We start from the raw sequence: 24,537 nt of genomic DNA, 5'->3' as shown, positions 1-24,537 counted from the left end.
TAGCTGTAGTGGTGGTGTAGCCGTGGCATAGCTGAGCGTCTGGTCTCGCTCTCCGCTCGGGGTTTGGGCCGGCCTGGGTCGTCACGATCACCAGGACACCAGTCATGTCCTCTCCAGGGAGCAGCTCCAGGAACTCCTGTAGGTTACAATGCTTTTGTCCTCTCTGTCTCTCTCTCTCTCTCTCGTTTTTCTCGTTTTTTTCTCTCTGTTATGTCTCTCCATTTTCCTCTTTCTTTTTATGTCTCTCTCCCATGTCCCTGTCTTTATGTCTCCCTCCCTCTGTCTGTCTCTCTCTCCATGTCCCTCCTTTATGTCTTCATGTCTCCTCCCTCTGTCTGTCTCTCTCTCCATGTCCCTCTCTTGTCTTCATGTCTCCCTCCCTCTGTCTGTCTCTCTCTCCATGTCCCTGTCTTCATGTCTCTCTCCCTCTCTTTGTCTCTCTCTCCATGTCCCTGTCTTCATGTCTGTCTCTCTCCCTCTCTTTGTCTCTCTCTCCATGTCCCTCTCTTTATGTCTCCCTCCCTCTGTATGTCTCTCTCTCGCCATGTCCCTGTCTTCATGTCTGTCTCTCTCCCTCTTTGTCTCTCTCTCCATGTCCGTCTCTTTATGTCTTCATGTCTCCCTCCCTGTCTGTCTCTCTCTCCCATGTCCCTGTCTGTCTCTCTCTCCATGTCCCTGTCTTTATGTCTTCATGTCTCTCTCTCCATGTCCCTGTCTTTATGTCTTCATGTCTCCTCCTCTGTCTGTCTCTCTCTCCATGTCCCTGTCTTTATGTCTCCCTCCCTCTGTCTGTCTCTCTCTCCATGTCCCTCTCTTTATGTCTTCATGTCTCCTCCCTCTGTCTGTCTCTCCATGTCCCTCTCTTTATGTCTTCATGTCTCCCTCCCTCTGTCTGTCTCTCCATGTCCCTGTCTTTATGTCTTCATGTCTCCCTCCCTCTGTCTGTCTCTCTCCATGTCCCTGTCTTTGTCTTCATGTCTCCCCCTCTGTCTGTCTCTCTCTCCATGTCCTCTCTTTATGTCTTCATGTCTCCCTCCCTCTGTCTGTCTCTCCATGTCCCTGTCTTTGTCTTCATGTCTCCTCCCTCTGTCTGTCTCTCTCTCCATGTCCCTCTCTTTATGTCTTCCTCCCTCCTCTGTCTGTCTCTCTCCATGTCCCTGTCTTTGTCTTCATGTCTCCCTCCCTCTGTCTGTCTCTCTCTCCATGTCCCTCTCTTTATGTCTTCATGTCTCCCTCCCTCTGTCTGTCTCTCTCTCCATGTCCCTGTCTTTATGTCTCCCTCCCTCTGTCTGTCTCTCTCCATGTCCCTCTCTTTATGTCTTCATGTCTCCTCCCTCTGTCTGTCTCTCCATGTCCCTCTCTCTTCATGTCTCCCCTCCCTCTGTCTGTCTCTCCATGTCCCTGTCTTTATGTCTTCCTCTCCCTCTGTCTGTCTCTCTCTCCATGTCCCACCTCTCTTTATGTCTTCATGTCTCCCTCCTCTGTCTGCCTCTCTCTCCATGTCCCTCTCTTTGTCTGTCTCTCCCCTCTGTCTGTCTCTCTCCATGTCCCTGTCTTTGTCTTTATGTCTCCTCCTCTGTCTGTCTCTCTCTCCATGTCCCTGTCTTTATGTCTTCACACCTGTCTCTCCCTCTCTTTGTCTGTCTCTCTCCCATGTCCTCTTTGTGTCTTCATGTCTGTCTCTCTCCCTCTTTGTCTGTATCTCTCTCCATGTCCCTGTCTTTATGTCTTCATGTCTGTCTCTCTCCCTCTTGTCTGTATCTCTCTCCATGTCCCTGTCTTTGTCTTCATGTCTCCCTCCCTCTGTCTGTCTCTCTCCTGTCCCTGTCTTCATGTCTCCCTCTCTTTGTCTGTCTCTCTCTCCATGTCCCTGTCTTTATGTCTTCATGACTCTCCTCTCTTTGTCTGTCTCTCTCTCCATGTCCCTGTCTTTATGTCTTCATGTCTCCCTCCCTCTGTCTGTCTCTCTCTCATGTCCCTGTCTTTATGTCTTCATATCTTTCTCCCTCTCTTTGTCTGTCTCTCTCTCCATGTCCCTGTCTTTATGTCTTCATGTCTGTCTCTCTCCCTCCTTTGTCTGTCTCTCTCTCCATGTCCCTGTCTTCATGTCTGTCTCTCTCCCCTCTCTGTCTCTCTCTCCATGTCCCTGTCTTTATGTCTCATGTCTCCCCCTCTCTTTGTCTGTCTCTCTCTCCATGTCCCTCTTCATGTCTCCCTCTCTCCCTCTCTTTGTCTGTCTCTCTCTCCATGTCCCTGTCTTCATGTCTCCCTCCCTCTGTCTGTCCTCTCCCATGTCCCTGTCTTCCTCCCTCCCTCTGTCTGTCTCCTCTCCATGTCCCTGTCTTCATGTCTGTCTCCTCCCTCCCTCTCTCTCTGTCCCTGTCTTCCTGTCTCCCTCCCTCTGTCTCCTCTCCTCTCCCTCTTGTCTGTCTCCCTCTCTCTCTCTCTGTCTGTCTCTCTCTCCATGTCCCTGTCTTAATGTCTGTCTCTCTCCCTCCCTGTCCCCTCCCTCTGTCTGTCTCTCCATGTCCCTGTCTTAATGTCTGTCTCCCTCCCTCCCTCTGTCTGTCTCTCTCTCCATGTCCCTGTCTTCATGTCTCTGTCCATCCCTCCCTCCCTCTGTCTGTCTCTCTCCCATGTCCCTCTGTCTTTGTCTGTATCTCTCTCCATGTCCCTGTCTTTATGTCTGTCTCCCTCCCTCCCTCCCTCTGTCTGTCTCTCTGTATTAGTTATTCTCCTCATGTTTAAAGTGGAATGTCTATTTGGCGATGCTTTGATGTTGGTGATCTGTGCTACTGCCACGGTTTTCTTTCAATAGGACTTTGCTGTGTGTGTGTGCGTGCGTGCGTGCGTGCGTGCGTGCGTGCGTCTCAGTCATATGATGAACCCATGCAGTTACGCTCTGCTCCTTTTTGCCCCAACAGTTTGTCTATTGTCAGGAAACAGAAAAGGTCAGGTTGAAGGGATCTAAGTGTTGGTAACGTAGGTAACGGGAGCAATTCTACCAGTCAATAACTCCTCTATGAATGCAGTGATCACCAGTTACCTTAATATACATAACTGGTCAGGAATGTGCAGCAACGTCCTTACATAACATGTAGAGCTGATATGCCACATTAGAATCTAATTAGAATGCCCCCATGCAGACATAGACGGTCTGGGGTATCTGCTCTGGTGCTCACTGGACTGTGAACGGTTCCACTGTTACCGGGCGACTTGCTGTGTCGCTATGGGTGATTTGGGGCGGCAGGGTAGCCTAGTGGTTAGAGCGTTGGACTAGTAACCGGAAGGTTGCAAGTTCAAATCCCCGAGCTGACAAGGTACAAATCTGTCGTTCTCCCCCTGAACAGGCAGTTAACCCACTGTTCCTAGGCTGTCATTGAAAAGAAGAATTTGTTCTTAACTGACTTGCCTGGTTAAATAAAGATAAAAATGCAGGCAGCGATAGGACACCTGTCTGAAATGTGGGCCGTTGTTGTTGTTGACGTTTTACTACTTAAATCAGTCTCGGCAGCGGGGTGAGGAGGGTGAGGAGGGTAATTCGCTCGGTGGTGTGGGTAAAAATGCAGCACTGATATGCAGTAATAGCAGGAAAATGGCTTAAAGTGTCAGTCTATTCACTCCTTACTTTTACACTCCCTTCAGAGGGTATTGATTTCTCTAGCTCTTAACCATTATAGTAAAGAGGCAGGGATTTAGAGTGACCAGCAGTAGGTCTACGGCCCATTGGTACCCTATTCCCTATATAGTGCACTACTTTTGATCAGGTCTCTGGTAGAAAGTAGTGCACTATGTAGGTGACATTTGGGACGTACACTGGCTGCTATTGCGGAGATCAATGGCTTGCTGAGGTAAGCAGTGCTGTCTGAAACCGCTATGATTGGATTACTTGTGAGTACCACATCTGGTCAGGCCTGACGGGAGTTGGGACGGGAGTTGGGACCAGAGGTGATATCTGAAGAGCAGGCTGCCCACACCTGACCAGAGTTTGGTGTGTGTGTGTTTTTAATTTTTAATTTCACCTTTATTTAACCAGGTAGGCTCGTTGAGAACAAGTTCTCATTTACAACTGCAACCTGGACAAGATAAAGCAAAGCAGTGCAGTGTGTGTGCCAGTGTAGCCTAACTTGGCAGCCCACAGTAGCCTAACTTGGCAGCCCACAGTAGCCTAACTTGGCAGCCCACTTGGTGTAGATGAGATGAGTAGTATACAGCAACCTAACATGAGAGCTGAGGCTGGGGCCAGTGCTCTGCCTCCCCCTCTCAGATCATAGCTAATATAATAGCTTTACATCTATGACTCAGACCCTTTAGAACAGTGGTCAAAGTTATCATCAACCTAATTAAACCAGTTCGGTAGGAATGAGGTTTGTGCAGTAGGCCTGAAACGTTATCACATCATATATTGGCTATATGTCTGTTCTGCCAATATTGTTCCTCTCAGACCATATTATACGTTGAAACTTAAGCATTAATAACAATACATCAGTTGGTGTAGAACATGCTGAGCCTAAATTGAGATAATTGTGTTTTACTGGACTGATGGTACATGCATCTGATGGTCATGATGCTTTCAAGACAACTGGGAACTCTGGAAGAAATGAGATCAAATGATGACGCCCGTGAACATCAGGACGGTAAGTCTGAGCTCTAGAAAGATGCCAGAGTTTCCCAGTTGGATGACCTTTCAAAAAAAAAGAATTTCCCTGGAAGTTCCCAGTTGTCTTGAATGTACTGAAGTCAGACATTTCCAAGTTCCCAGTTGTCTTGAATGTACTGAAGTCAGACATTTCCAAGTACATCCCAGTTGTCTTGAATGTACTGAAGTCAGACATTTCCAAGTTCCCTGGTACATCAAGCTTTGTCTACCTGGTACACCAAGCCCGTCTACCTGGTACATCAAGCTCTACGTCTACCTGGTACACCAAGCTTCGTCTACCTGGTACACCAAGCTTCGTCTACCTGGTACACCAAGCTTCGTCTACCTGGTACACCAAGCTTCGTCTACCTGGTACACCAAGCTTCGTCTACCTGGTACACCAAGCTTCGTCTACCTGGTACACCAAGCTTCGTCTACCTGGTACACCAAGCTTCGTCTACCTGGTACACCAAGCTTCGTCTACCTGGTACACCAAGCTTCGTCTACCTGGTACACCAAGCTTCGTCTACCTGGTACACCAAGCTTCGTCTACCTGGTACACCAAGCTTCGTCTACCTGGTACACCAAGCTTTGTCTACCTGGTACACCAAGCTTTGTCTACCTGGTACATCAAGCTTCGTCTACCTGGTACATCAAGCTTCGTCTACCTGGTACACCAAGTGCACCGACCGCCAACAGCACAACATGAAGAAAACAAAAAGGAACGCAAGCCTTTATGCCTTTTATCTTTGTCTTTTCTACTGAAATGTTTGGTGATCCGCTAGAAATGCCTTGAAGATGGCGATCGACCGGTTGGTGAGCACTGCTTGGATAATACAGAGGAATGTAATGCACTGTAGGGGTCTCTGACCTTTTTCTTTCACTCTTCACAAGTCTATCAGTTGAGGGTATATGACTGAATTCACTAGACTTTACAGAATGTCACCACTGGTTGCCCTCTGAAACACCCCTAACATAGCTCGGTATTAAATATAATTACATTTCTCTGAACATTTCATCTTGGTTCCTATTTATAGTGGTGACGCATGACTTGGAGAATGTTTATAACAGTGGTATTAGGAGCTGTAATAGAATGCTGTGTCTCTCCTTCCCTGGGGGTCAATAGAGAGGTTGGAGGGCTCATCATTATACATTTATCCTGCTGGGGGGATAGGCTGTGTCTCTCCTTCCCTGGGGGTCAATAGAGAGGTTGGAGGGCTCATCATTATACATTTATCCTGCTGGGGGGATCGGCTGTGTCTCTCCTTCCTGGGGGTCAATAGAGAGGTTGGAGGGCTCATCATTATACATTTATCCTGCTGGGGGGATAGGCTGTGTCTCTCCTTCCCTGGGGGTCAATAGAGAGGTTGGAGGGCTCATCATTATACATTTATCCTGCTGGGGGGATAGGCTGTGTCTCTCCTTCCTGGGGGTCAATAGAGAGGTTGGAGGGCTCATCATTATACATTTATCCTGCTGGGGGGGGATAGGCTGTGTCTCTCCTTCCCTGGGGGTCAATAGAGAGGTTGGAGGGCTCATCATTATACATTTATCCTGCTGGGGGGATAGGCTGTGTCTCTCCTTCCCTGGGGGTCAATAGAGAGGTTGGAGGGCTCATCATTATACATTTATCCTGCTGGGGGATAGGCTGTGTCTCTCCTTCCCTGGGGGTCAATAGAGAGGTTGGAGGGCTCATCATTATACATTTATCCTGCTGGGGGGATAGGCTGTGTCTCTCCTTCCCTGGGGGTCAATAGAGAGGTTGGAGGGATCATCATTATACATTTATCCTGCTGGGGGGGATAGGCTGTGTCTCTCCTTCCCTGGGGGTCAATAGAGAGGTTGGAGGGCTCATCATTATAATTTATCCTGCTGGGGGGGATAGGCTGTGTCTCTCCTTCCACTGGGGGTCAATAGAGAGGTTGGAGGGCTCATCATTATATATTTATCCTGCTGGGGGGATAGGCTGTGTCTTCCTTCCCTGGGGGTCAATAGAGGGTTGGAGGGCTCATCATTATATATTTATCCTGCTGGGGGGGATAGGCTGTGTCTCTCCTTCCCTAGGGTTCAATAGAGAGGTTGGAGGGCTCATCATTATATATTTATCCTGCTGGGGGGATAGGCTGTGTCTCTCCTTCCCTAGGGGTCAATAGAGAGGTTGGAGGGCTCATCATTATATATTTATCCTGCTGGGGGATTTAGGCTCTGATCAAATGTATTGCACTATGGGGAATCTCTTCCACTGTCTGATATATATTTTAACACCCCTTCTCTCTCTCAGAAAGCATTATTTATTGACATTATTTTAGAAATCCATTGACATCATTCTCTCTCTCAGAAAGCCATTGACATCATTCTCTCTCTCAGAAAGCCATTGACATCATTCTCTCTGTCAGAAAGCCATTGACATCATCCTCTCTGTCAGAAAGCCATTGACATCATTCTCTCTCTCAGAAAGCCATTGACATCATTCTCTCTGTCAGAAAGCCATTGACATCATTCTCTCTGTCAGAGAGCCATTGACATTATTTTAGAAACCCATTGACATCATTCTCTCTCTCAGAAAGCCATTGACATCATTCTCTCTGTCAGAAAGCCATTGACATCATTCTCTCTGTCAGAAAGCCATTGACATCATTCTCTCTGTCAGAAAGCCATTGACATCATTCTCTCTCTCAGAAAGCCATTGACATCATTCTCTCTGTCAGAAAGCCATTGACATCATTCTCTCTGTCAGAAAGCCATTGACATCATTCTCTCTGTCAGAAAGCCATTGACATCATTCTCTCTGTCAGAAAGCCATTTGACTTCCACTATGAGAAACAAGAGAACATCACAGGTCACAGCTCCAGCTTGTGGGTCACATCTAAAAATACATGCCTCAGTTGTTGCAGCATGCATAAATAAATGCAACTGGTTAACCATTTGTCAAGCAACTTTGCATAATGTTACCTATGGAAGGCCATAATGTTACCTATGGGATGTTACCTATGGAAGGCCATAATGTTACCTATGGGATGTTACATATCGAAGGCCATAATGTTACCTATGGGATGTTACATATCGAAGGCCATAATGTTACCTATGGATGTTACATATCGAAGGCCATAATGTTACCTATGGGATGTTACATATCGAAGGCCATAATGTTACCTATGGAAGGCCATAATGTTACCTATGGGATGTTACCTATAGAAGGCCATAATGTTACCTATGGGATGTTACATATTGAAGGCCATAATGTTACCTATGGGATGTTACCTATAGAAGGCCATAATGTTACCTATGGGATGTTACCTATGGAAGGCCATAATGTTACCTATGGGATGTTACCTATGGAAGGTCATAATGTTACCAATGAGAGGCCATAATGTTACCTATGAGAGGCCATAATGTTACCTATGGGATGTTACCTATGGAAGGTCATAATGTTACCTATGGAAGGTCATAATGTTACCTATGGGATGTTACCTATGGAAGGTCATAATGTTACCTATGGAATGTTACCTATGGAAGGTCATAATGTTACCTATGGAAGGCCATATTGTTACCTATGGGATGTTACCTATGGAAGGCCATAATGTTACCTATGGGATGTTACCTATGGAAGGCCATAATGTTACCTATGGGATGTTAACTATGGAAGGCCATTATGTTACCAATGAGAGGCCATAATGTTACCTATGGAAGGCCATAATGTTACCTATGGAAGGCCATATTGTTACCTATGGGATGTTACCTATGGAAGGCCATAATGTTACCTATGGGATGTTAACTATGGAAGGCCATAATGTTACCTATGGGATGTTACCTATGGGATGTTACCTATGGAAGGCCATAATGTTACCTATGGGATGTTACCTATGGAATGCCATAATGTTACCTATGGGATGTTACCTATGGAAGGCCATAATGTTACCTATGGGATGTTACCTATGGAAGGCCATAATGTTACCTATGGAAGGCCATGTTGTTACCTATGGAAGGCCATAATGTTACCTATGGAAAGAAGGCCATAATTACCTATGGAAGGCCATAATGTTACCTATGGGATGTTACCTATGGAAGGCCATAATGTTACCTATGGGATGTTACCTATGGAATGCCATAATGTTACCTATGGGATGTTACCTATGGAAGGCCATAATGTTACCTATGGGATGTTACCTATGGAATGCCATAATGTTACCTATGGGATGTTACCTATGGAATGCCATAATGTTACCTATGGGATGTTACCTATGGAATGCCATAATGTTACCTATGGGATGTTACCTATGGAAGGCCATAATGTTACCTATGGGATATTACCTATGGAAGGCCATAATGTTACCTATGGGATGTTACCTATGGAATGCCATAATGTTACCTATGGGATGTTACCTATGGAAGGCCATAATGTTACCTATGGGATGTTACCTATGGAAGGCCATAATGTTACCTATGGAAGGCCATAATGTTACCTATGGGATGTTACCTATGGAAGGCCATAATGTTACCTATGGGATGTTACCTATGGAAGGCCATAATGTTACCTATGGGAGGACATCACGTTACCTGTGGGAGGCCGTCATGTAGATGTATTGTGGATGAAGAGTTGTGGTGTTGCAACGTGATAAAAGTAGAGTGGTATTTCTAGTGAATCAGAGGCTGGTTCTGTTGAGCTGCTGTTCACCATGTGGAAGATAGAATGCATGTCTCTGATCACAGGTAGCTTCCCAGATGGAAGCCTAGTGTTCCCTAGAAATGGCACCCTAGCCTGTGTATTTCCTATGGGCCCTGGTCCAAAAGTAGTGCACTATAAAGGGAATAGGGAGCCGTTTGGGGGACAGACAGTTCTTGTGGGGCCCTGCCTGGTGACAGCTAGCTTCACTTCCTGCCCACCTGGGACTAGTCGAGTTGACACATCCAGCCCACTGACAACAACACCCCTTTACCACAGGGGTGACTGACTGACTGTGTTCAAATGCTTTGGTAGATTCGGACAAAGAGAAATGACCTACCTGGAAATCCTGAGCCTGTATTGGCACCTTGGCGGGCATTTCAAGGATTTGTGAGAATCCAATGATTCAGGGTTGAAATTCTTATTTTCAATGAGGCAGCATTTCTGGGATGAACTTTTGTCAGAAAACAAAGAAGATACTTAGTTCCTCAATCTGCTGTTACTTGACTCCACACGGATGTCAGTTCTTGTAAAGGCAGCTGATGATGAGCTTGATCTAGAACAAAAGATTCACTGCAACAATATGCGTCTTTTTAAAAGGATGTAGCACCTCTAGCCTTAACACAGACACTCCTATGGTTCCGTAAAAGTAACATAACCACTTCCTGCTGTTCTGAGAAGTGGGTAGGTGCTTCCTGTCTTTAAGACCGAGAGAGACATGGCTCACAGTGGGGACTAGAGCTTACTGGGACGATAGTCACGATACATGTCTGGCTTCACATAACAGAACCGTCCCGTTGTTTTCTGATCTGGAGGAGACACACTTGGGCAGGCAGGTAAATAATTAGCCTACGATGTGGGGGATATACATTTACATGTTAGTCATTTAGCAGGTGCTCTTATCCAGAGTGATTTTCATCTTAAGGTAACTAGGTGATCTCAACAGTCTGTGTATCTCAGTCCTGTACATTAAGTCTGTATTACTGTAGCCTCACTACTTTTATAGCCTCTACTACTGTATATAGCCTGTCTTTTTACCTGTTGTGTTGTTTATTTCTTTACTGTTGTATTTCTTTGTTCACCTAATACCTTTTTGCACTGTTGGTTAGTGCCTGTAAGTATCGGCATTTCACTGTAAGGTCTACTACACCTGTTGTATTCGGCATTTCACTGTAAGGTCTAGGTCTACTACACCTGTTGTATTCAGCATTTCACTGTAAGGTCTACTACACCTGTTGTATTCGGCATTTCACTGTAAAGGTCTAACCTACACCTGTTGTATTCGGCATTTCACTGTAAGGTCTACTACACCTGTTGTATTCGGGTATTTCACTGTAAGGTCTACTACACCTGTTGTATTCAGCATTTCACTGTAAGGTCTACTACACCTGTATATTCAGCATTTCACTGTAAGGTCTACTACAAGATGTTCTGTTATATTCAGCATTTCACTGTAAGGTGGGGCAAAGGGCTACTGCAAACTGCAGGACAGGACTGGGGACAGCAGAGTCTACTACACCTGAAAGTATGGAAGATTCAAAGGACCCTAGGGGAATTTCATAAACCTCCACTGGAGGCTGTAGGAGGGGTCAGGTCTACACCCCCGAACACCTGTTGTATTCAGCATTTCACTGATCTCCCGCAGGTACAACCCAAGGGGGGCAACCCAGTCAGTGAATCAACCCACCCAGGTGACGCACACCTGTTGCAAGCCAGTGACTCAGCCCCCGTAACAGGGTTAGAGGCAGAGATTTCGTTGTGAGCCTGGTCTACCTTCCCACCCTGGGCCAGACTATTCAGCAAAGACTTCAGACCGAGTTTGCGTCTCTGACATAAGGTCTACTACATAAAAATGTAGTATTCTGTTTGCATTTCACTGTGACCGTAAGGTATGTACGGCAGGACCAAATCAGAGAGGTACACCCATGTAATGCTTTGTAGGTTATTAAAACTGAAATCAGCCCTTGCTTTTACCAGTGTAGAGGTAATATGATCAAATTTTTGGTTCCTGTTGGGCATTCTAGCAGCCGCCATTTCACTAACTGAAGTGTTTAGTGCTTTATCCGGTCTACTAGTACCTGACAAAAAGCATGGATTAATTTTTCTGCATCATTTTTGGACAGAAAGTTTCTGATTTTTGCAATGTTACCTGTAGATGGAAAAAAGCTGTCCTCGAAATGGTCTTGATATTTCTTCAAAAGAGAGATCCTGGGCCAGAGTAACGCCGAGGTCCTTCACAGTTTTGCCCATTTGAGATACAACCATTAAGATTAATTGTCAGATTCAACAGAAGACCTTTGTTTCTTGGGACCTAGAAACAAGCATCTCTGTTTTGTCCGAGTTTATAGTAGAAAGTTTGCAGCCATCCACTTCTTTGTCTTAGTATGCTTCTAGCGAGGGCAATTAGGGGTACCATGTTTCATTGAAATGTACCTGTAGTGTCACCGTAGTAAAGTTTACATTATGTTTCAAATGTGAGGTTATATCCCATGTAGTATTCAGTGGTTACACCTGTAGCCCTGGTCTACTAAGTGTAAGTATCACTGTTGTATTCACTGTATCAGGTCTACTACACCTGTTGTATTCGGCATTTCACTGTAGTATTGGTCTACTACACCTGTTGTATTCAGCATTTCACTGTAAGGTCTACTACACCTGTTGTATTCCGCATTTCACTGTAAGGTCTACTACACCTGTTTGTATTCGGCATTTCACTGTAAGGTCTACTACACCTGTTGTATTCGGCATTTCACTGTAAGGTCTACTACAAGTACTGTTGTATTCCGAAGTTTCACTGTAGGTACCTACACCTGTTGGTATTGTTAGTATTTCACTGTAGAGGTCTACTACACCTGTTGTATTCGGCATTTCACTGTAATTATAGTCTACTACACCTGTTGTATTCGGCATTTCACTGTAAGGTCTACTACACCTGTTGTATTCGGCATTTCACTGTAGTATTACTGGTATCTGTTGTATTCGGCATTTCACTGTAAGGTCTACTACACCTGTTGTATTCGGCATTTCATCTTGTTAGTATCTACTACACCTGTTGTATTCGGCATTTCACTGTAAGGTCTACTTCACCTGTTGTATGTATTGGCATTTCACGTAGTACCTGTTGTAGGTTTCACTTACTACACCTGTTGTATTCGGCCACGTGACAAATAAAGTAGGTCTGAAAATACTAGTAAAGGGGTTTCCTCTGCTGTTGTTATCCTGTAGTATTGTAGTGGTATTTCACTGTAGTATTGTAGTGGTATCTAGTATCCTGTAGTATTGTAGTGGTATCCTGTTCTGTACTGTAGTGGTATCTGTAGTATCCTGTTGGTATTCTGTAGTGGTATTTCAGTGTATCTTGTTAGGTATTGTAGTGGTATCTTGTTAGTATCCTGTAGTACTGTAGTATCTTGTTGGTACTGTATCCTGTAGTACTGTAGTATATTGTTAGTATCTGTAGTATTGTAGTGGTATATTGTTAGTATCCTGTAGTATTGTAGTGGTATCCTTGTAGTATCTGTAGTATTGTAGTGGTATCTTGTTAGTATCCTGTAGTCTATCTTGTTAGTATCCTGTAGTACCTGTTGTATCTTAGTATTGTAGTATCTTGTTAGTACTGTAGTATTGGTCTTGTTAGTATCCTGTAGTATTGTATTATCTTGTTAGTATCCTGTATGTTATCTTATGAGTATCTGTATTGTAGGTATACTGTAGTACCTGTAGTGGTATTCTGTAGTATTGTAGTGGTTATCCTGTAGTATTGTAGTGGTATCTTGTTAGTATCCTGTATTGTAGTGGTGTTCTTATTGTAGTGGTATCCTGTAGTATTGTAGTGGTATTCTAGTATTGTAGTGTTATCTGTAGTATTGTAGTGGTATCCTGTAGTATTGTATTTGTTAGTGTACTGTAGTGGTATCTTGTGAGTATCCTGTTATTGTAGTGGTATCTTGTTAGTATCTGTAGTATTGTAGTGGTATCTTGTTAGTATCCTGTGGTACTGTAGTGTATGTAGTGGTATCTTGTTAGTATCCTGTAGTATTGTAGTGGTATCTTGTTAGTATCCTGTAGTATTGTAGTGGTATCTTGTTAGTATCATGGAGTAAAGTATTGTATCCTGTAGTACTGTAGGGGTATTGTAGTGGTAGTGGTATCTTGTTATTCCTCAATTGTAGTGGTATCCTGTAGTATTGTAGTGGTATCCTGTAGTATTGTAGTGGTATTCTGGAGTATCCTGGAGTATCTTAGTATCAATTGTAGTGGTATCTTGTTAGTACCCTTAGTACTGTAGTGGTATCTTGTTAGTACCCTGTAGTATTCAATTTGTAAGTCGCTCTTAATTGCTGTAAAATGTATTGTGGCTGATAAAGTCTGCTAAATGTTGTGTATCTGTATTGTTGGTATCTTGTAGTACTGTAGTGGTATCTTGTATATCCTGTAGTATTGTAGTGGTATCCTGTAGTACTGTAGTGGTATCTTGTTAGTATCCTGTAGTATTGTAGTGGTATCCTTGTTAGTATCCTGTAGTATTGTAGTGGTATCTTGTTAGTATCCTGTAGTACTGTAGTGGTATCTTGTTAGTATTGTAGTGGTATCTTGTTAGTATCCTGTTAGTATTGTAGTATATCTTGTTAGTATCCTGTAGTACTGTAGTGGTATCTTGTTAGTATCCTGTAGTATTGTAGTGGTATCTTGTTAGTATCCTGTAGTGCTGTAGTGGTATCTTGTTAGTATCCTGTAGTACTGTAGTGGTATCCTGTAGTATTGTAGTGGTATCTTAAATGTAAATAGTATCCTGTAGTACTGTAGTGGTATCGTGTTAGTATCCTGTAGTACTGTAGTGGTATCTTGTTAGTATCCTGTAGTGCTGTAGTGGTATCTTGTTAGTATCCTGTAGTACTGTAGGGGTATCCTGTAGTATTGTAGTGGTATCTGTGTTAGTATCCTGTAGTATTGTAGTGGTATCTTGTTAGTATCCTGTAGTACTGTAGTGGTATCTTGTTAGTATCCTGTAGTATTGTAGTGGTATCGTGTTAGTATCCTGTAGTATTGTAGTGGTATCTTGTTAGTATCCTGTAGTATTGTAGTGGTATCTTGTTAGTATCCTGTAGTACTGTAGTGGTATCTGTAGTATCCTGTAGTATCTTGTTAGTATCCTGTAGTATTGTAGTGGTATCGTGTTAGTATCCTGTAGTACTGTAGTGGTATCTTGTTAGTATCCTGTAGTATTGTAGTGGTATCTTGTTAGTATCCTGTAGTATTGTAGTGGTATCTTGTTAGTATCCTGTAGTATTGTAGTGGTATCTTGTGTTAGTATCCTGTTAGTGCTGTAGTGGCATCTTGTTAGTATCCTGTAGTGCTGTAGTGGCATCTTGTTAGTATCCTGTAGTACTGTAGGGGTATCCTGTAGTATTGTAGTGGTATCGTGTAGTAGTATCCTGTAGTACTGTAGTGGTATCTTGTTAGTATCCTGTAGTATTGTAGTGGTATCTTGTTAGTATCCTGTAGTATTGTAGTGGTATCTTGTTAGTATCCTGTAGTATTGTAGTGGTATCTTGTTAGTATCCTGTAGTACTGTAGTGGTATCTTGTTAGTATCCTGTAGTGCTGTAGTGGCATCTTGTTAGTATCCTGTAGTACTTGTTAGATAGGTGGGCGGTCGTATCCTGTAGTACTGTAGGGGTATCCTGTAGTACTGTAGTGGTATCCTGTAGTATTGTAGTGGTATCGCAGACCTGAGTTAGTATCCTGTAGTACTGTAGTGGTATCTTGTTAGTATCCTATAATATTGTAGTGGTATTGTGTTGCAGTATCCTGTAGTACTGTAGGGTGTCTTGTTAGTATCCTGTAGTATTGTAGTGGTATCTTGTTAGTATCCTGTAGTGTCTATCTCCTCTGTAGTGGTATCCTGTAGTATTGTAGTGGTATCGTGCTAGTATCCTGTAGTACTGTAGTGGGTCCGCGTCCTCGCGGACAGACGCCACCCAGACCCTCCCCCTATAGGTCAAGGTTTTGCGGCGGAGTCCGCTACTGTCTGTGGTATCTTGTTAGTATCCTGTAGTATTGTAGTGGTATCTTGTTAGTATCCTGTAGTATTGTAGTGGTATCTTGTTAGTATCCTGTAGTACTGTAGTGGTATCTTGTTAGTATCCTGATACTGTAGTATCACAAGAAAGGGTTGTTAGCTGAGATAAAGAGGTCACAGAATAGTCTCTCTGGCCAGACTCAGGGTGCTAGTCTCTGCACGCTCCACACAGTAGAGTGTCTCTGGCTCAGGGCTCTGTGAGGAGACTCTAAAAAGTAGTAAGGATGGTGTCTCTGGCCAGACTCAGGGCTCTGTGAGGAGACTCTACAGTAAGGATGGTGTTTCTGGCCAGACTCAGGGCTCTGTGAGGAGACTCTACAGTAAGGATGGTGTCTGGCCAGACTCAGGGCTCTCATTATAATAGTGAGAAGACATTTATCTGATATCTGTAGGATGATGTTGATCATTATAATAGTGAGAAGACATTTATCTGATATCTGTAGGATGATGTTGATCATTATAATAGTGAGAAGACATTTATCTGATGATATCTGTAGGATGATGTTGATCATTATAATAGTGAGAAGACATTTATCTGTTGATATCTGTAGGATGATGTTGATCATTATAATAGTGAGAAGACATTTATCTGATGATATCTGTAGGATGATGTTGATCATTATAATAGTGAGAAGACATTTATCTAATGATATCTGTAGGATGATGTTGATCATTATAATAGTGAGAAGACATTTATCTGATGATATCTGTAGGATGATGTTGATCATTATAATAGTGAGAAGACATTTATCTGTTATCTGTAGGATGATGTTGATCATTATAATAGTGAGAAGACATTTATCTGATATCTGTAGGATGATGTTTATCATTATAATAGTGAGAAGACATTTATCTGATATCTGTAGGATGATGTTGATCATTATAATAGTGAGAAGACATTTATCTGATGATATCTGTAGGATGATGTTGATCATTATAATAGTGAGAAGACATTTATCTGATGATATCTGTAGGATGATGTTGATCATTATAATAGTGAGAAGACATTTATCTGATGATATCTGTAGGATGATGTTGATCATTATAATAGTGAGAAGACATTTATCTGATGATATCTGTAGGATGATGTTGATCATTATAATAGTGAGAAGACATTTATCTGATGATATCTGTAGGATGATGTTGATCATTATAATAGTGAGAAGACATTTATCTGATGATATCTGTAGGATTATGTTGATCATTATAATAATGAGAAGACATTTATCTGACGATATCTGTAGGATGATGTTGATCATTATAATAGTGAGAAGACATTTATCTGATGATATCTGTAGGATGATGTTGATCATTATAATAGTGAGAAGACATTTATCTGATGTAAAAGTCTAACTACAGGTTGCGTCCCAAACTGTATGTATGTGGTCAATGGATTTGGGGTCACTAGAAAAAGAGCAGAGGCTATCTGACAAAAAGCTGCCACTTCCTATACAGCTTATTAACAGGGATACCAAACAATGACTTGTTTATATTCAGTAACTGTACAGTGACCTACACAGTCCTACACAGTGACTTATACTGTAACCTATACAGTAACTATATAGTGACTTACAGTGACCTATACAGTAACTATAGTGACTTATACAGTGACTTATACAGTAACCTATACAGTAACTATATAGTGACTTACACAGTGACCTACACAGTGACTTATACAGTAACCTATTCAGTAACTATATAGTGACCTACACAGTTACTTATACAGAACCTATTCAGTAACTATATAGTGACTTACAGAGTGACCTACACAGTGACTTATACTGTAACCTATACAGTAACTATATAGTGACTTACAGTGACTTATACAGTAACTATAGTGACTTATACAGTGACTTATACAGTAACCTATACAGTAACTATATAGTGACTTACACAGTGACTTATACAGTAACCTATACATAACTATATAGTGACCTACAGTGACTTATACAGTAACTATACAGTGACCTACACAGTGACTTGTACAGTAACCTATACAGTAACTATATAGTGACTTATACAGTGACCTACACAGTGACCTACACAGTGATTTATACAGTAACTATACAGTGACCTACACAGTGACTTATACAGTAACCTATACAGTAACTATATAGTGAGTTATACAGTGACCTACACAGTGACTTATACAGTAACCTATACAGTAACTATATAGTGAGTTATACAGTGACTTACACAGTGACCTACACAGTGACTTATACAGTAACCTATACAGTAACTATATAGTGACTTATACAGTGACTTACACAGTGACCTATACAGTGCAGATTTGTGAAACATGTTTCCATTAAATAATGGAAGACTGAGGCGTCATCATTTGACTGTGGCTTGTCCTTATGTCTATCCAGAGGGTATTACTGACCTCCATAGAAATGTACTAGAGCTCATCTACTATCTTTTCAATGGCTGCTTCCGTGAGAGCAAGTCAACCCTCTATCCACCTCTATGTTTACGTGTCCTCTACTTCCTGTTTCCCCCCAGCCGAGCTGGACTCTGAGCACGCCCAGAAGGTGCTGGACATGGAGCACGCCCAGCAGGGGAAGCTGAAGGAGAGGCAGAAGTACTTTGAAGAAGCTTTCCAACAGGACATGGATCAGTACCTCTCTACTGGCTACCTGCAGATCACTGACAGAAGAGGTGAGCTGGAACCCAGAACACACACTGTGTGGCTCCCCTTGGACCATAGCACTACGGGCCCTGGGAAGTAGTGCACTACGAGCCCTAGGAAATAGGGGTCCATTTGGAACACTACCTCTGTTGATACGGCAGGGGGCGGCAGGGTAACCTAGTGGTTAGAGCGTTGGACTAGTAACCGAAGGTTGCTAGATCGAATCCCGAGCTGACAAGGTCAAAATCTGTCGTTCTGCCCCTGAACAAGGCAGTTAACCCACTGTTATGAGGCCGTCATTGAAAATAAGAATTTGTTCTTAACTGACTTGCCAAGTTAAATAAAGGTAAAATAAAAATAATAAACGTTGCAGAAGGTCAAAAAAGGGCACTTTTAAAAAGGTTGACTTGTGTTTTAAGATGATATTTTCTGTATTGACTTTGGTCTGGTGTAAACTGCTGTTTTGGTGTAGATTATATGACCCTTGTTCTGCTCTGTCTGGGACATTGAGCTTTACAATAACCAGTGATGCTACGCCGGTTAATGGACTGTTTCCTACGTCTTTTATTGTGCTTCCCCTTCCTGCTTTCATCATACTTGAGGTATGATAGTGCTGTCTGTCTGTGTGTCTCATGTCAGAGCTGTGTTGTCTGTAACAGTGACGTGTGTGTGTGTGTGTGTATCTTCAGTGTTGTGCTGTTTGTCAGTCTGTAACAGTGATGTGTGTGTATCTTCAGTGTTGTGCTGTTGTACTGTCTGTAACAGTGATGTGTGTGTATCTTCAGTGTTGTGCTGTTGTACTGTCTGTAACAGTGATGTGTGTATCTTCAGTGTTGTACTGTCTGTCAGTCTGTAACAGTGATGTGTGTGTATTTTCAGTGTTGTGCTGTTGTACTGTCTGTAACAGTGATGTGTGTGTATCTTCAGTGTTGTGCTGTTGTACTGTCTGTAACAGTGATGTGTGTGTATCTTCAGTGTTGTGCTGTTTGTCAGTCTGTAACAGTGATGTGTGTGTGTATCTTCAGTGTTGTGCTGTTTGTCAGTCTGTAACAGTGATGTGTGTGTATCTTCAGTGTTGTACTGTCTGTAACAGTGATGTGTGTGTATCTTCAGTGTTGTGCTGTTGTACTGTCTGTAACAGTGATGTGTGTGTATCTTCAGTGTTGTGCTGTTGTACTGTCTGTAACAGTGATGTGTGTGTATCTTCAGTGTTGTACTGTCTGTAACAGTGATGTGTGTGTATCTTCAGTGTTGTACTGTTGTACTGTCTGTAACAGTGATGTGTGTGTATCTTCAGTGTTGTGCTGTCGTACTGTCTGTAACAGTGATGTGTGTGTATCTTCAGTGTTGTACTGTTGTACTGTCTGTAACAGTGATGTGTGTGTATCTTCAGTGTTGTACTGTTTGTCAGTCTGTAACAGTGATGTGTGTGTATCTTCAGGGTTGTACTGTCTGTAACAGTGACGTGTGTGTATCTTCAGGGTTGTACTGTTGTACTGTCTGTAACAGTGATGTGTGTGTGTATCTTCAGTGTTGTGCTGTTGTACTGTCTGTAACAGTGATGTGTGTGTATCTTCAGTGTTGTACTGTCTGTAACAGTGATGTGTGTGTATCTTCAGTGTTGTACTGTTGTACTGTCTGTAACAGTGATGTGTGTGTATCTTCAGTGTTGTGCTGTTGTACTGTCTGTAACAGTGATGTGTGTGTATCTTCAGTGTTGTGCTGTTGTACTGTCTGTAACAGTGATGTGTGTGTATCTTCAGTGTTGTACTGTCTGTAACAGTGATGTGTGTGTATCTTCAGTGTTGTACTGTCTGTAACAGTGATGTGTGTGTATCTTCAGTGTTGTACTGTCTGTAACAGTGATGTGTGTGTATCTTCAGTGTTGTACTGTTTGTCAGTCTGAGGTTCTGAATTGGTCATTCTGTGATTCCTCCACCCCATCTCCTCGCCTCCCTTTCAACCACAGTGGAGGATAAGTTCCGAGGTTCCTTGTGAGAAATGGAGGCAGGATGGGACTGCGGAACAGTAGCGGTGTGGTGCAGCTGCAGTGTGAAGTGACGCTGGTTGTGTGTGTCGCTCCACAGGGCCAATAGGTAGCATGTCTTCCATGGAGGTGAACGTTGACGTTCTGGAACAGATGGACCTGATGGACGTGTCGGACCACGAGGCCCTCGACGTCTTTCTCAACTCTGGAGGAGAAGACGACAGCCTGACCTCCTCACTCACCTCAGGTAGTTATCAACACAGTGCACTATGTAGGGAATAACCAACTCGGTGGCCTTGTGGTTAGTGTCCTCCCTGAAATTGGAGGATTGGGAGTAGCTTCACGCTACGGAAACGGGAGATAGACTAGTGTCCTGTCCAGGAGGTGTACTGGTACATCAAGCTGCCTCACTACAGAAACAGGCTTGCAGAAGGTTTGCTACTTATTTGTACTAATTTATGTAGGGAATCGGGTGCAATTTGGGACGACCATTTGTTGATATCATGTAGCCACCAATGGTACAGAGACAGTATGGCTAATGCTATCACGTAGCCACCAACGGTACAGAGACAGTATGGCTAATGCTATCATGTAGCCACCAACGGTACAGAGACAGTATGGCTAATGCTATCACGTAGCCACCAACGGTACAGAGACAGTATGGCTAATGCTATCATGTAGCCACCAACGGTACAGAGACAGTATGGCTAATGCTATCACGTAGCCACCAACGGTACAGAGACAGTATGGCTAATGCTATCATGTAGCCACCAACGGTACAGAGACAGTATGGCTAATGCTATCACGTAGCCACCAACGGTACAGAGACAGTATGGCTAATGCTATCATGTAGCCACCAACGGTACAGAGACAGTATGGCTAATGCTATCACGTAGCCACCAACGGTACAGAGACAGTATGGCTAATGCTATCATGTAGCCACCAACGGTACAGAGACAGTATGGCTAATGCTATCACGTAGCCACCAACGGTACAGAGACAGTATGGCTAATGCTATCATGTAGCCACCAATGGTACAGAGACAGTATGGCTAATGCTATCACGTAGCCACCAGTGAGACGGTATGGCAAATGCTATCATGTAGCCACCAACGGTACAGAGACAGTATGGCTAATGCTATCACGTAGCCACCAACGGTACAGAGACAGTATGGCTAATGCTATCATGTAGCCACCAACGGTACAGGACAGTATGGCTAATGCTATCATGTAGCCACCAATGGTACAGAGACAGTATGGCTAATGCTATCACGTAGCCACCAACGGTACAGAGACAGTATGGCTAATGCTATCACGTAGCCACCAACGGTACAGAGACAGTATGGCTAATGCTATCACGTAGCCACCAACGGTACAGAGACAGTATGGCTAATGCTATCACGTAGCCACCAACGGTACAGAGACAGTATGGCTAATGCTATCACGTAGCCACCAACGGTACAGAGACAGTATGGCTAATGCTATCATGTAGCCACCAACGGTACAGAGACAGTATGGCTAATGCTATCACGTAGCCACCAACGGTACAGAGACAGTATGGCAAATGCTATCATGTAGCCACCAATGGTACAGAGACAGTATGGCTAATGCTATCATGTAGCCACCAACGGTACAGAGACAGTATGGCAAATGCTATCATGTAGCCACCAACGGTACAGAGACAGTATGGCAAATGCTATCATGTAGCCACCAACGGTACAGAGACAGTATGGCTAATGCTAGGTAGCCACCAACGGTACAGAGACAGCATGGCAAATGCTATCATGTAGCCACCAACGGTACAGAGACAGTATGGCTAATGCTATCATGTAGCCACCAACGGTACAGAGACAGTATGGCAAATGCTATCATGTAGCCACCAATGGTACAGAGACAGTATGGCTAATGCTATCACGTAGCCACCAACGGTACAGAGACAGTATGGCAAATGCTATCATGTAGCCACCAACGGTACAGAGACAGTATGGCTAATGCTATCATGTAGCCACCAACGGTACAGAGACAGTATGGCAAATGCTATCATGTAGCCACCAATGGTACAGAGACAGTATGGCTAATGCTATCATGTAGCCACCAACGGTACAGAGACAGTATGACTAATGCTATCACGTAGCCACCAACGGTACAGAGACAGTATGGCAAATGCTATCATGTAGCCACCAACCTGGTACAGAGACAGTATGGCTAATGCTATCATGTAGCCACCAACGGTACAGAGACAGTATGGCAAATGCTATCATGTAGCCACCAACGGTACAGAGACAGTATGGCAAATGCTATCATGTAGCCACCAACGGTACAGAGACAGTATGGCTAATGCTATCACGTAGCCACCAACGGTACAGAGACAGTATGGCAAATGCTATCATGTAGCCACCAACGGTACAGAGACAGTATGGCTAATGCTATCATGTAGCCACCAACGGTACAGAGACAGTATGGCAAATGCTATCATGTAGCCACCAATGGTACAGAGACAGTATGGCTAATGCTATCACGTAGCCACCAACGGTACAGAGATGGCAAATGCTATCATGTAGCCACCAACGGTGGCAGTATGGCTAATGCTATCATGTAGCCACCAACGGTACAGAGACAGTATGGCTAATGCTATGGTACAGAGACAGTATGGCTAATGCTACCACCACGGTACAGAGACAGTATGGCAAATGCTATCATGTAGCCACCAACGGTACAGAGACAGTATGGCTAATGCTATCATGTAGCCACCAACGGTACAGAGACAGTATGGCAAATGCTATCATGTAGCCACCAATGGTACAGAGACAGTATGGCTAATGCTATCATGTAGCCACCAACGGTACAGAGACAGTATGGCAAATGCTATCATGTAGCCACCAATGGTACAGAGACAGTATGGCTAATGCTATCATGTAGCCACCAACGTAGAGACAGTATGGCAAATGCTATCATGTAGCCACCAACGGTACAGAGACAGTATGGCTAATGCTATCACGTAGCCACCAACGGTACAGAGACAGTATGGCAAATGCTATCATGTAGCCACCAACGAGACAGTATGGCTAATGCTATCATGTAGCCACCAACGGTACAGAGACAGTATGGCAAATGCTATCATGTAGCCACCAATGGTACAGAGACAGTATGGCTAATGCTATCACGTAGCCACCAACGGTACAGAGACAGTATGACTAATGCTATCACGTAGCCACCAACGGTACAGAGACAGTATGGCTAATGCTATCATGTAGCCACCAACGGTACAGAGACAGTATGGCTAATGCTATCACGTAGCCACCAACGGTACAGAGACAGTATGGCTAATGCTATCGAGCCACCAACGGTACAGAGACAGTATGGCTAATGCTATGCTAGCCACCAACGGTACAGAGACAGTATGGCTAGCTACACGTAGCCACGGTACAGAGACAGTATGGCTAATGCTATCACGTAGCCACCAACGGTACAGAGACAGTATGGCTAATGCTATCACGTAGCCACCAACGGTACAGAGACAGTATGGCTAATGCTATCATGTAGCCACCAACGGTACAGAGACAGTATGGCTAATGCTATCACGTAGCCACCAACGGTACAGAGACAGTATGGCTAATGCTATCATGTAGCCACCAACGGTACAGAGACAGTATGGCAAATGCTATCATGTAGCCACCAACGGTACAGAGACAGTATGGCTAATGCTATCACGTAGCCACCAACGGTACAGAGACAGTATGGCTAATGCTATCGCGTAGCCACAAACGGTACAGAGACAGTATGACTAATGCTATCACGTAGCCACCAATGGTACAGAGACCGTATTCGCTTGTGTCCATTTAGTCATGTAATTAAGTGCGTTGATAGCGAGCCACTTTCTTATGAACGCATGGTATCATGCGCGTCACCCTGGTGATAACAGAGTTGTGTTGTCACGAGTTCAAACAAAACAGAGATTATACACTGCAGCACACTAGAATCACATGATGGAGCATGTGGTTGAGTCCCAAATGTTGGACTGATCCCCTCTCCCTCCCTCCTGTCCCCCAGGTCCAGACCCTGAGTCGTTGTCCTCTGATATCTCCCTGCGGGTGCCCACCCAGGCGGAACTGAGGAACAAGCAGTCTTCCTTCTCCTCCACGGAGCCAGGCTCAGCCAGCCAGGACACCAGCCTGGGGGAGTGCCAGGAGGGGAGGGCAGCGAGGCCAGTGGAGACGGAGACCAGCCCCTGGTACTGCCAGACGAGGAGGAAGTGCAGGCTGACACAGCCCTGGTGTTGTTGCCCGAGGCAGAGACGTTCAAGAACTCTGACGACAGCGACTCGCAGGCCTCTTAGGAGCCGTCACAGAGCTGCCCCCTGGGTGAGAACGGCTCTAGGGGGTATAGGGTAGCTCCTAGACGCTGATCTGGGGGTCCGTTTTGCATTTTTCCCCAAAAACTTTTTTTTTTTTCTTTTCTGTTTTTTATAAATGAAATGTAGCTTCCTTCCTTGTATCCAATTATATCTAAGTAAATAATAATAAAGTTGTTTTGGAACAA

The 24,537-nt window shown here is 43.9% G+C and overlaps 1 protein-coding gene across 1 annotated transcript in view; it reads left to right on the top strand.

Annotated features, from left to right (window-relative positions):
- Positions 1 to 24,537, top strand: part of LOC118379835 (dysbindin-A-like) — a 53,066-nt gene extending 28,529 nt beyond the window's left edge. Inside the window, 4 exon segments of the mRNA XM_052509920.1 lie at positions 17,886 to 18,041; positions 20,100 to 20,246; positions 24,049 to 24,183; positions 24,186 to 24,537. Of these exon segments, the coding sequence (XP_052365880.1) occupies positions 17,886 to 18,041; positions 20,100 to 20,246; positions 24,049 to 24,183; positions 24,186 to 24,334 (587 nt within the window). The 3' untranslated portion in view covers positions 24,335 to 24,537.

This window comes from Oncorhynchus keta, unplaced genomic scaffold (assembly GCF_023373465.1).
Source record: "Oncorhynchus keta strain PuntledgeMale-10-30-2019 unplaced genomic scaffold, Oket_V2 Un_contig_5186_pilon_pilon, whole genome shotgun sequence".
NCBI classification, from domain to species: Eukaryota; Metazoa; Chordata; class Actinopteri; order Salmoniformes; family Salmonidae; genus Oncorhynchus; species Oncorhynchus keta.
The sequence above is the reverse complement of the archived record's forward strand: the minus strand, read 5'-3'. Positions and strand labels throughout refer to the sequence as shown.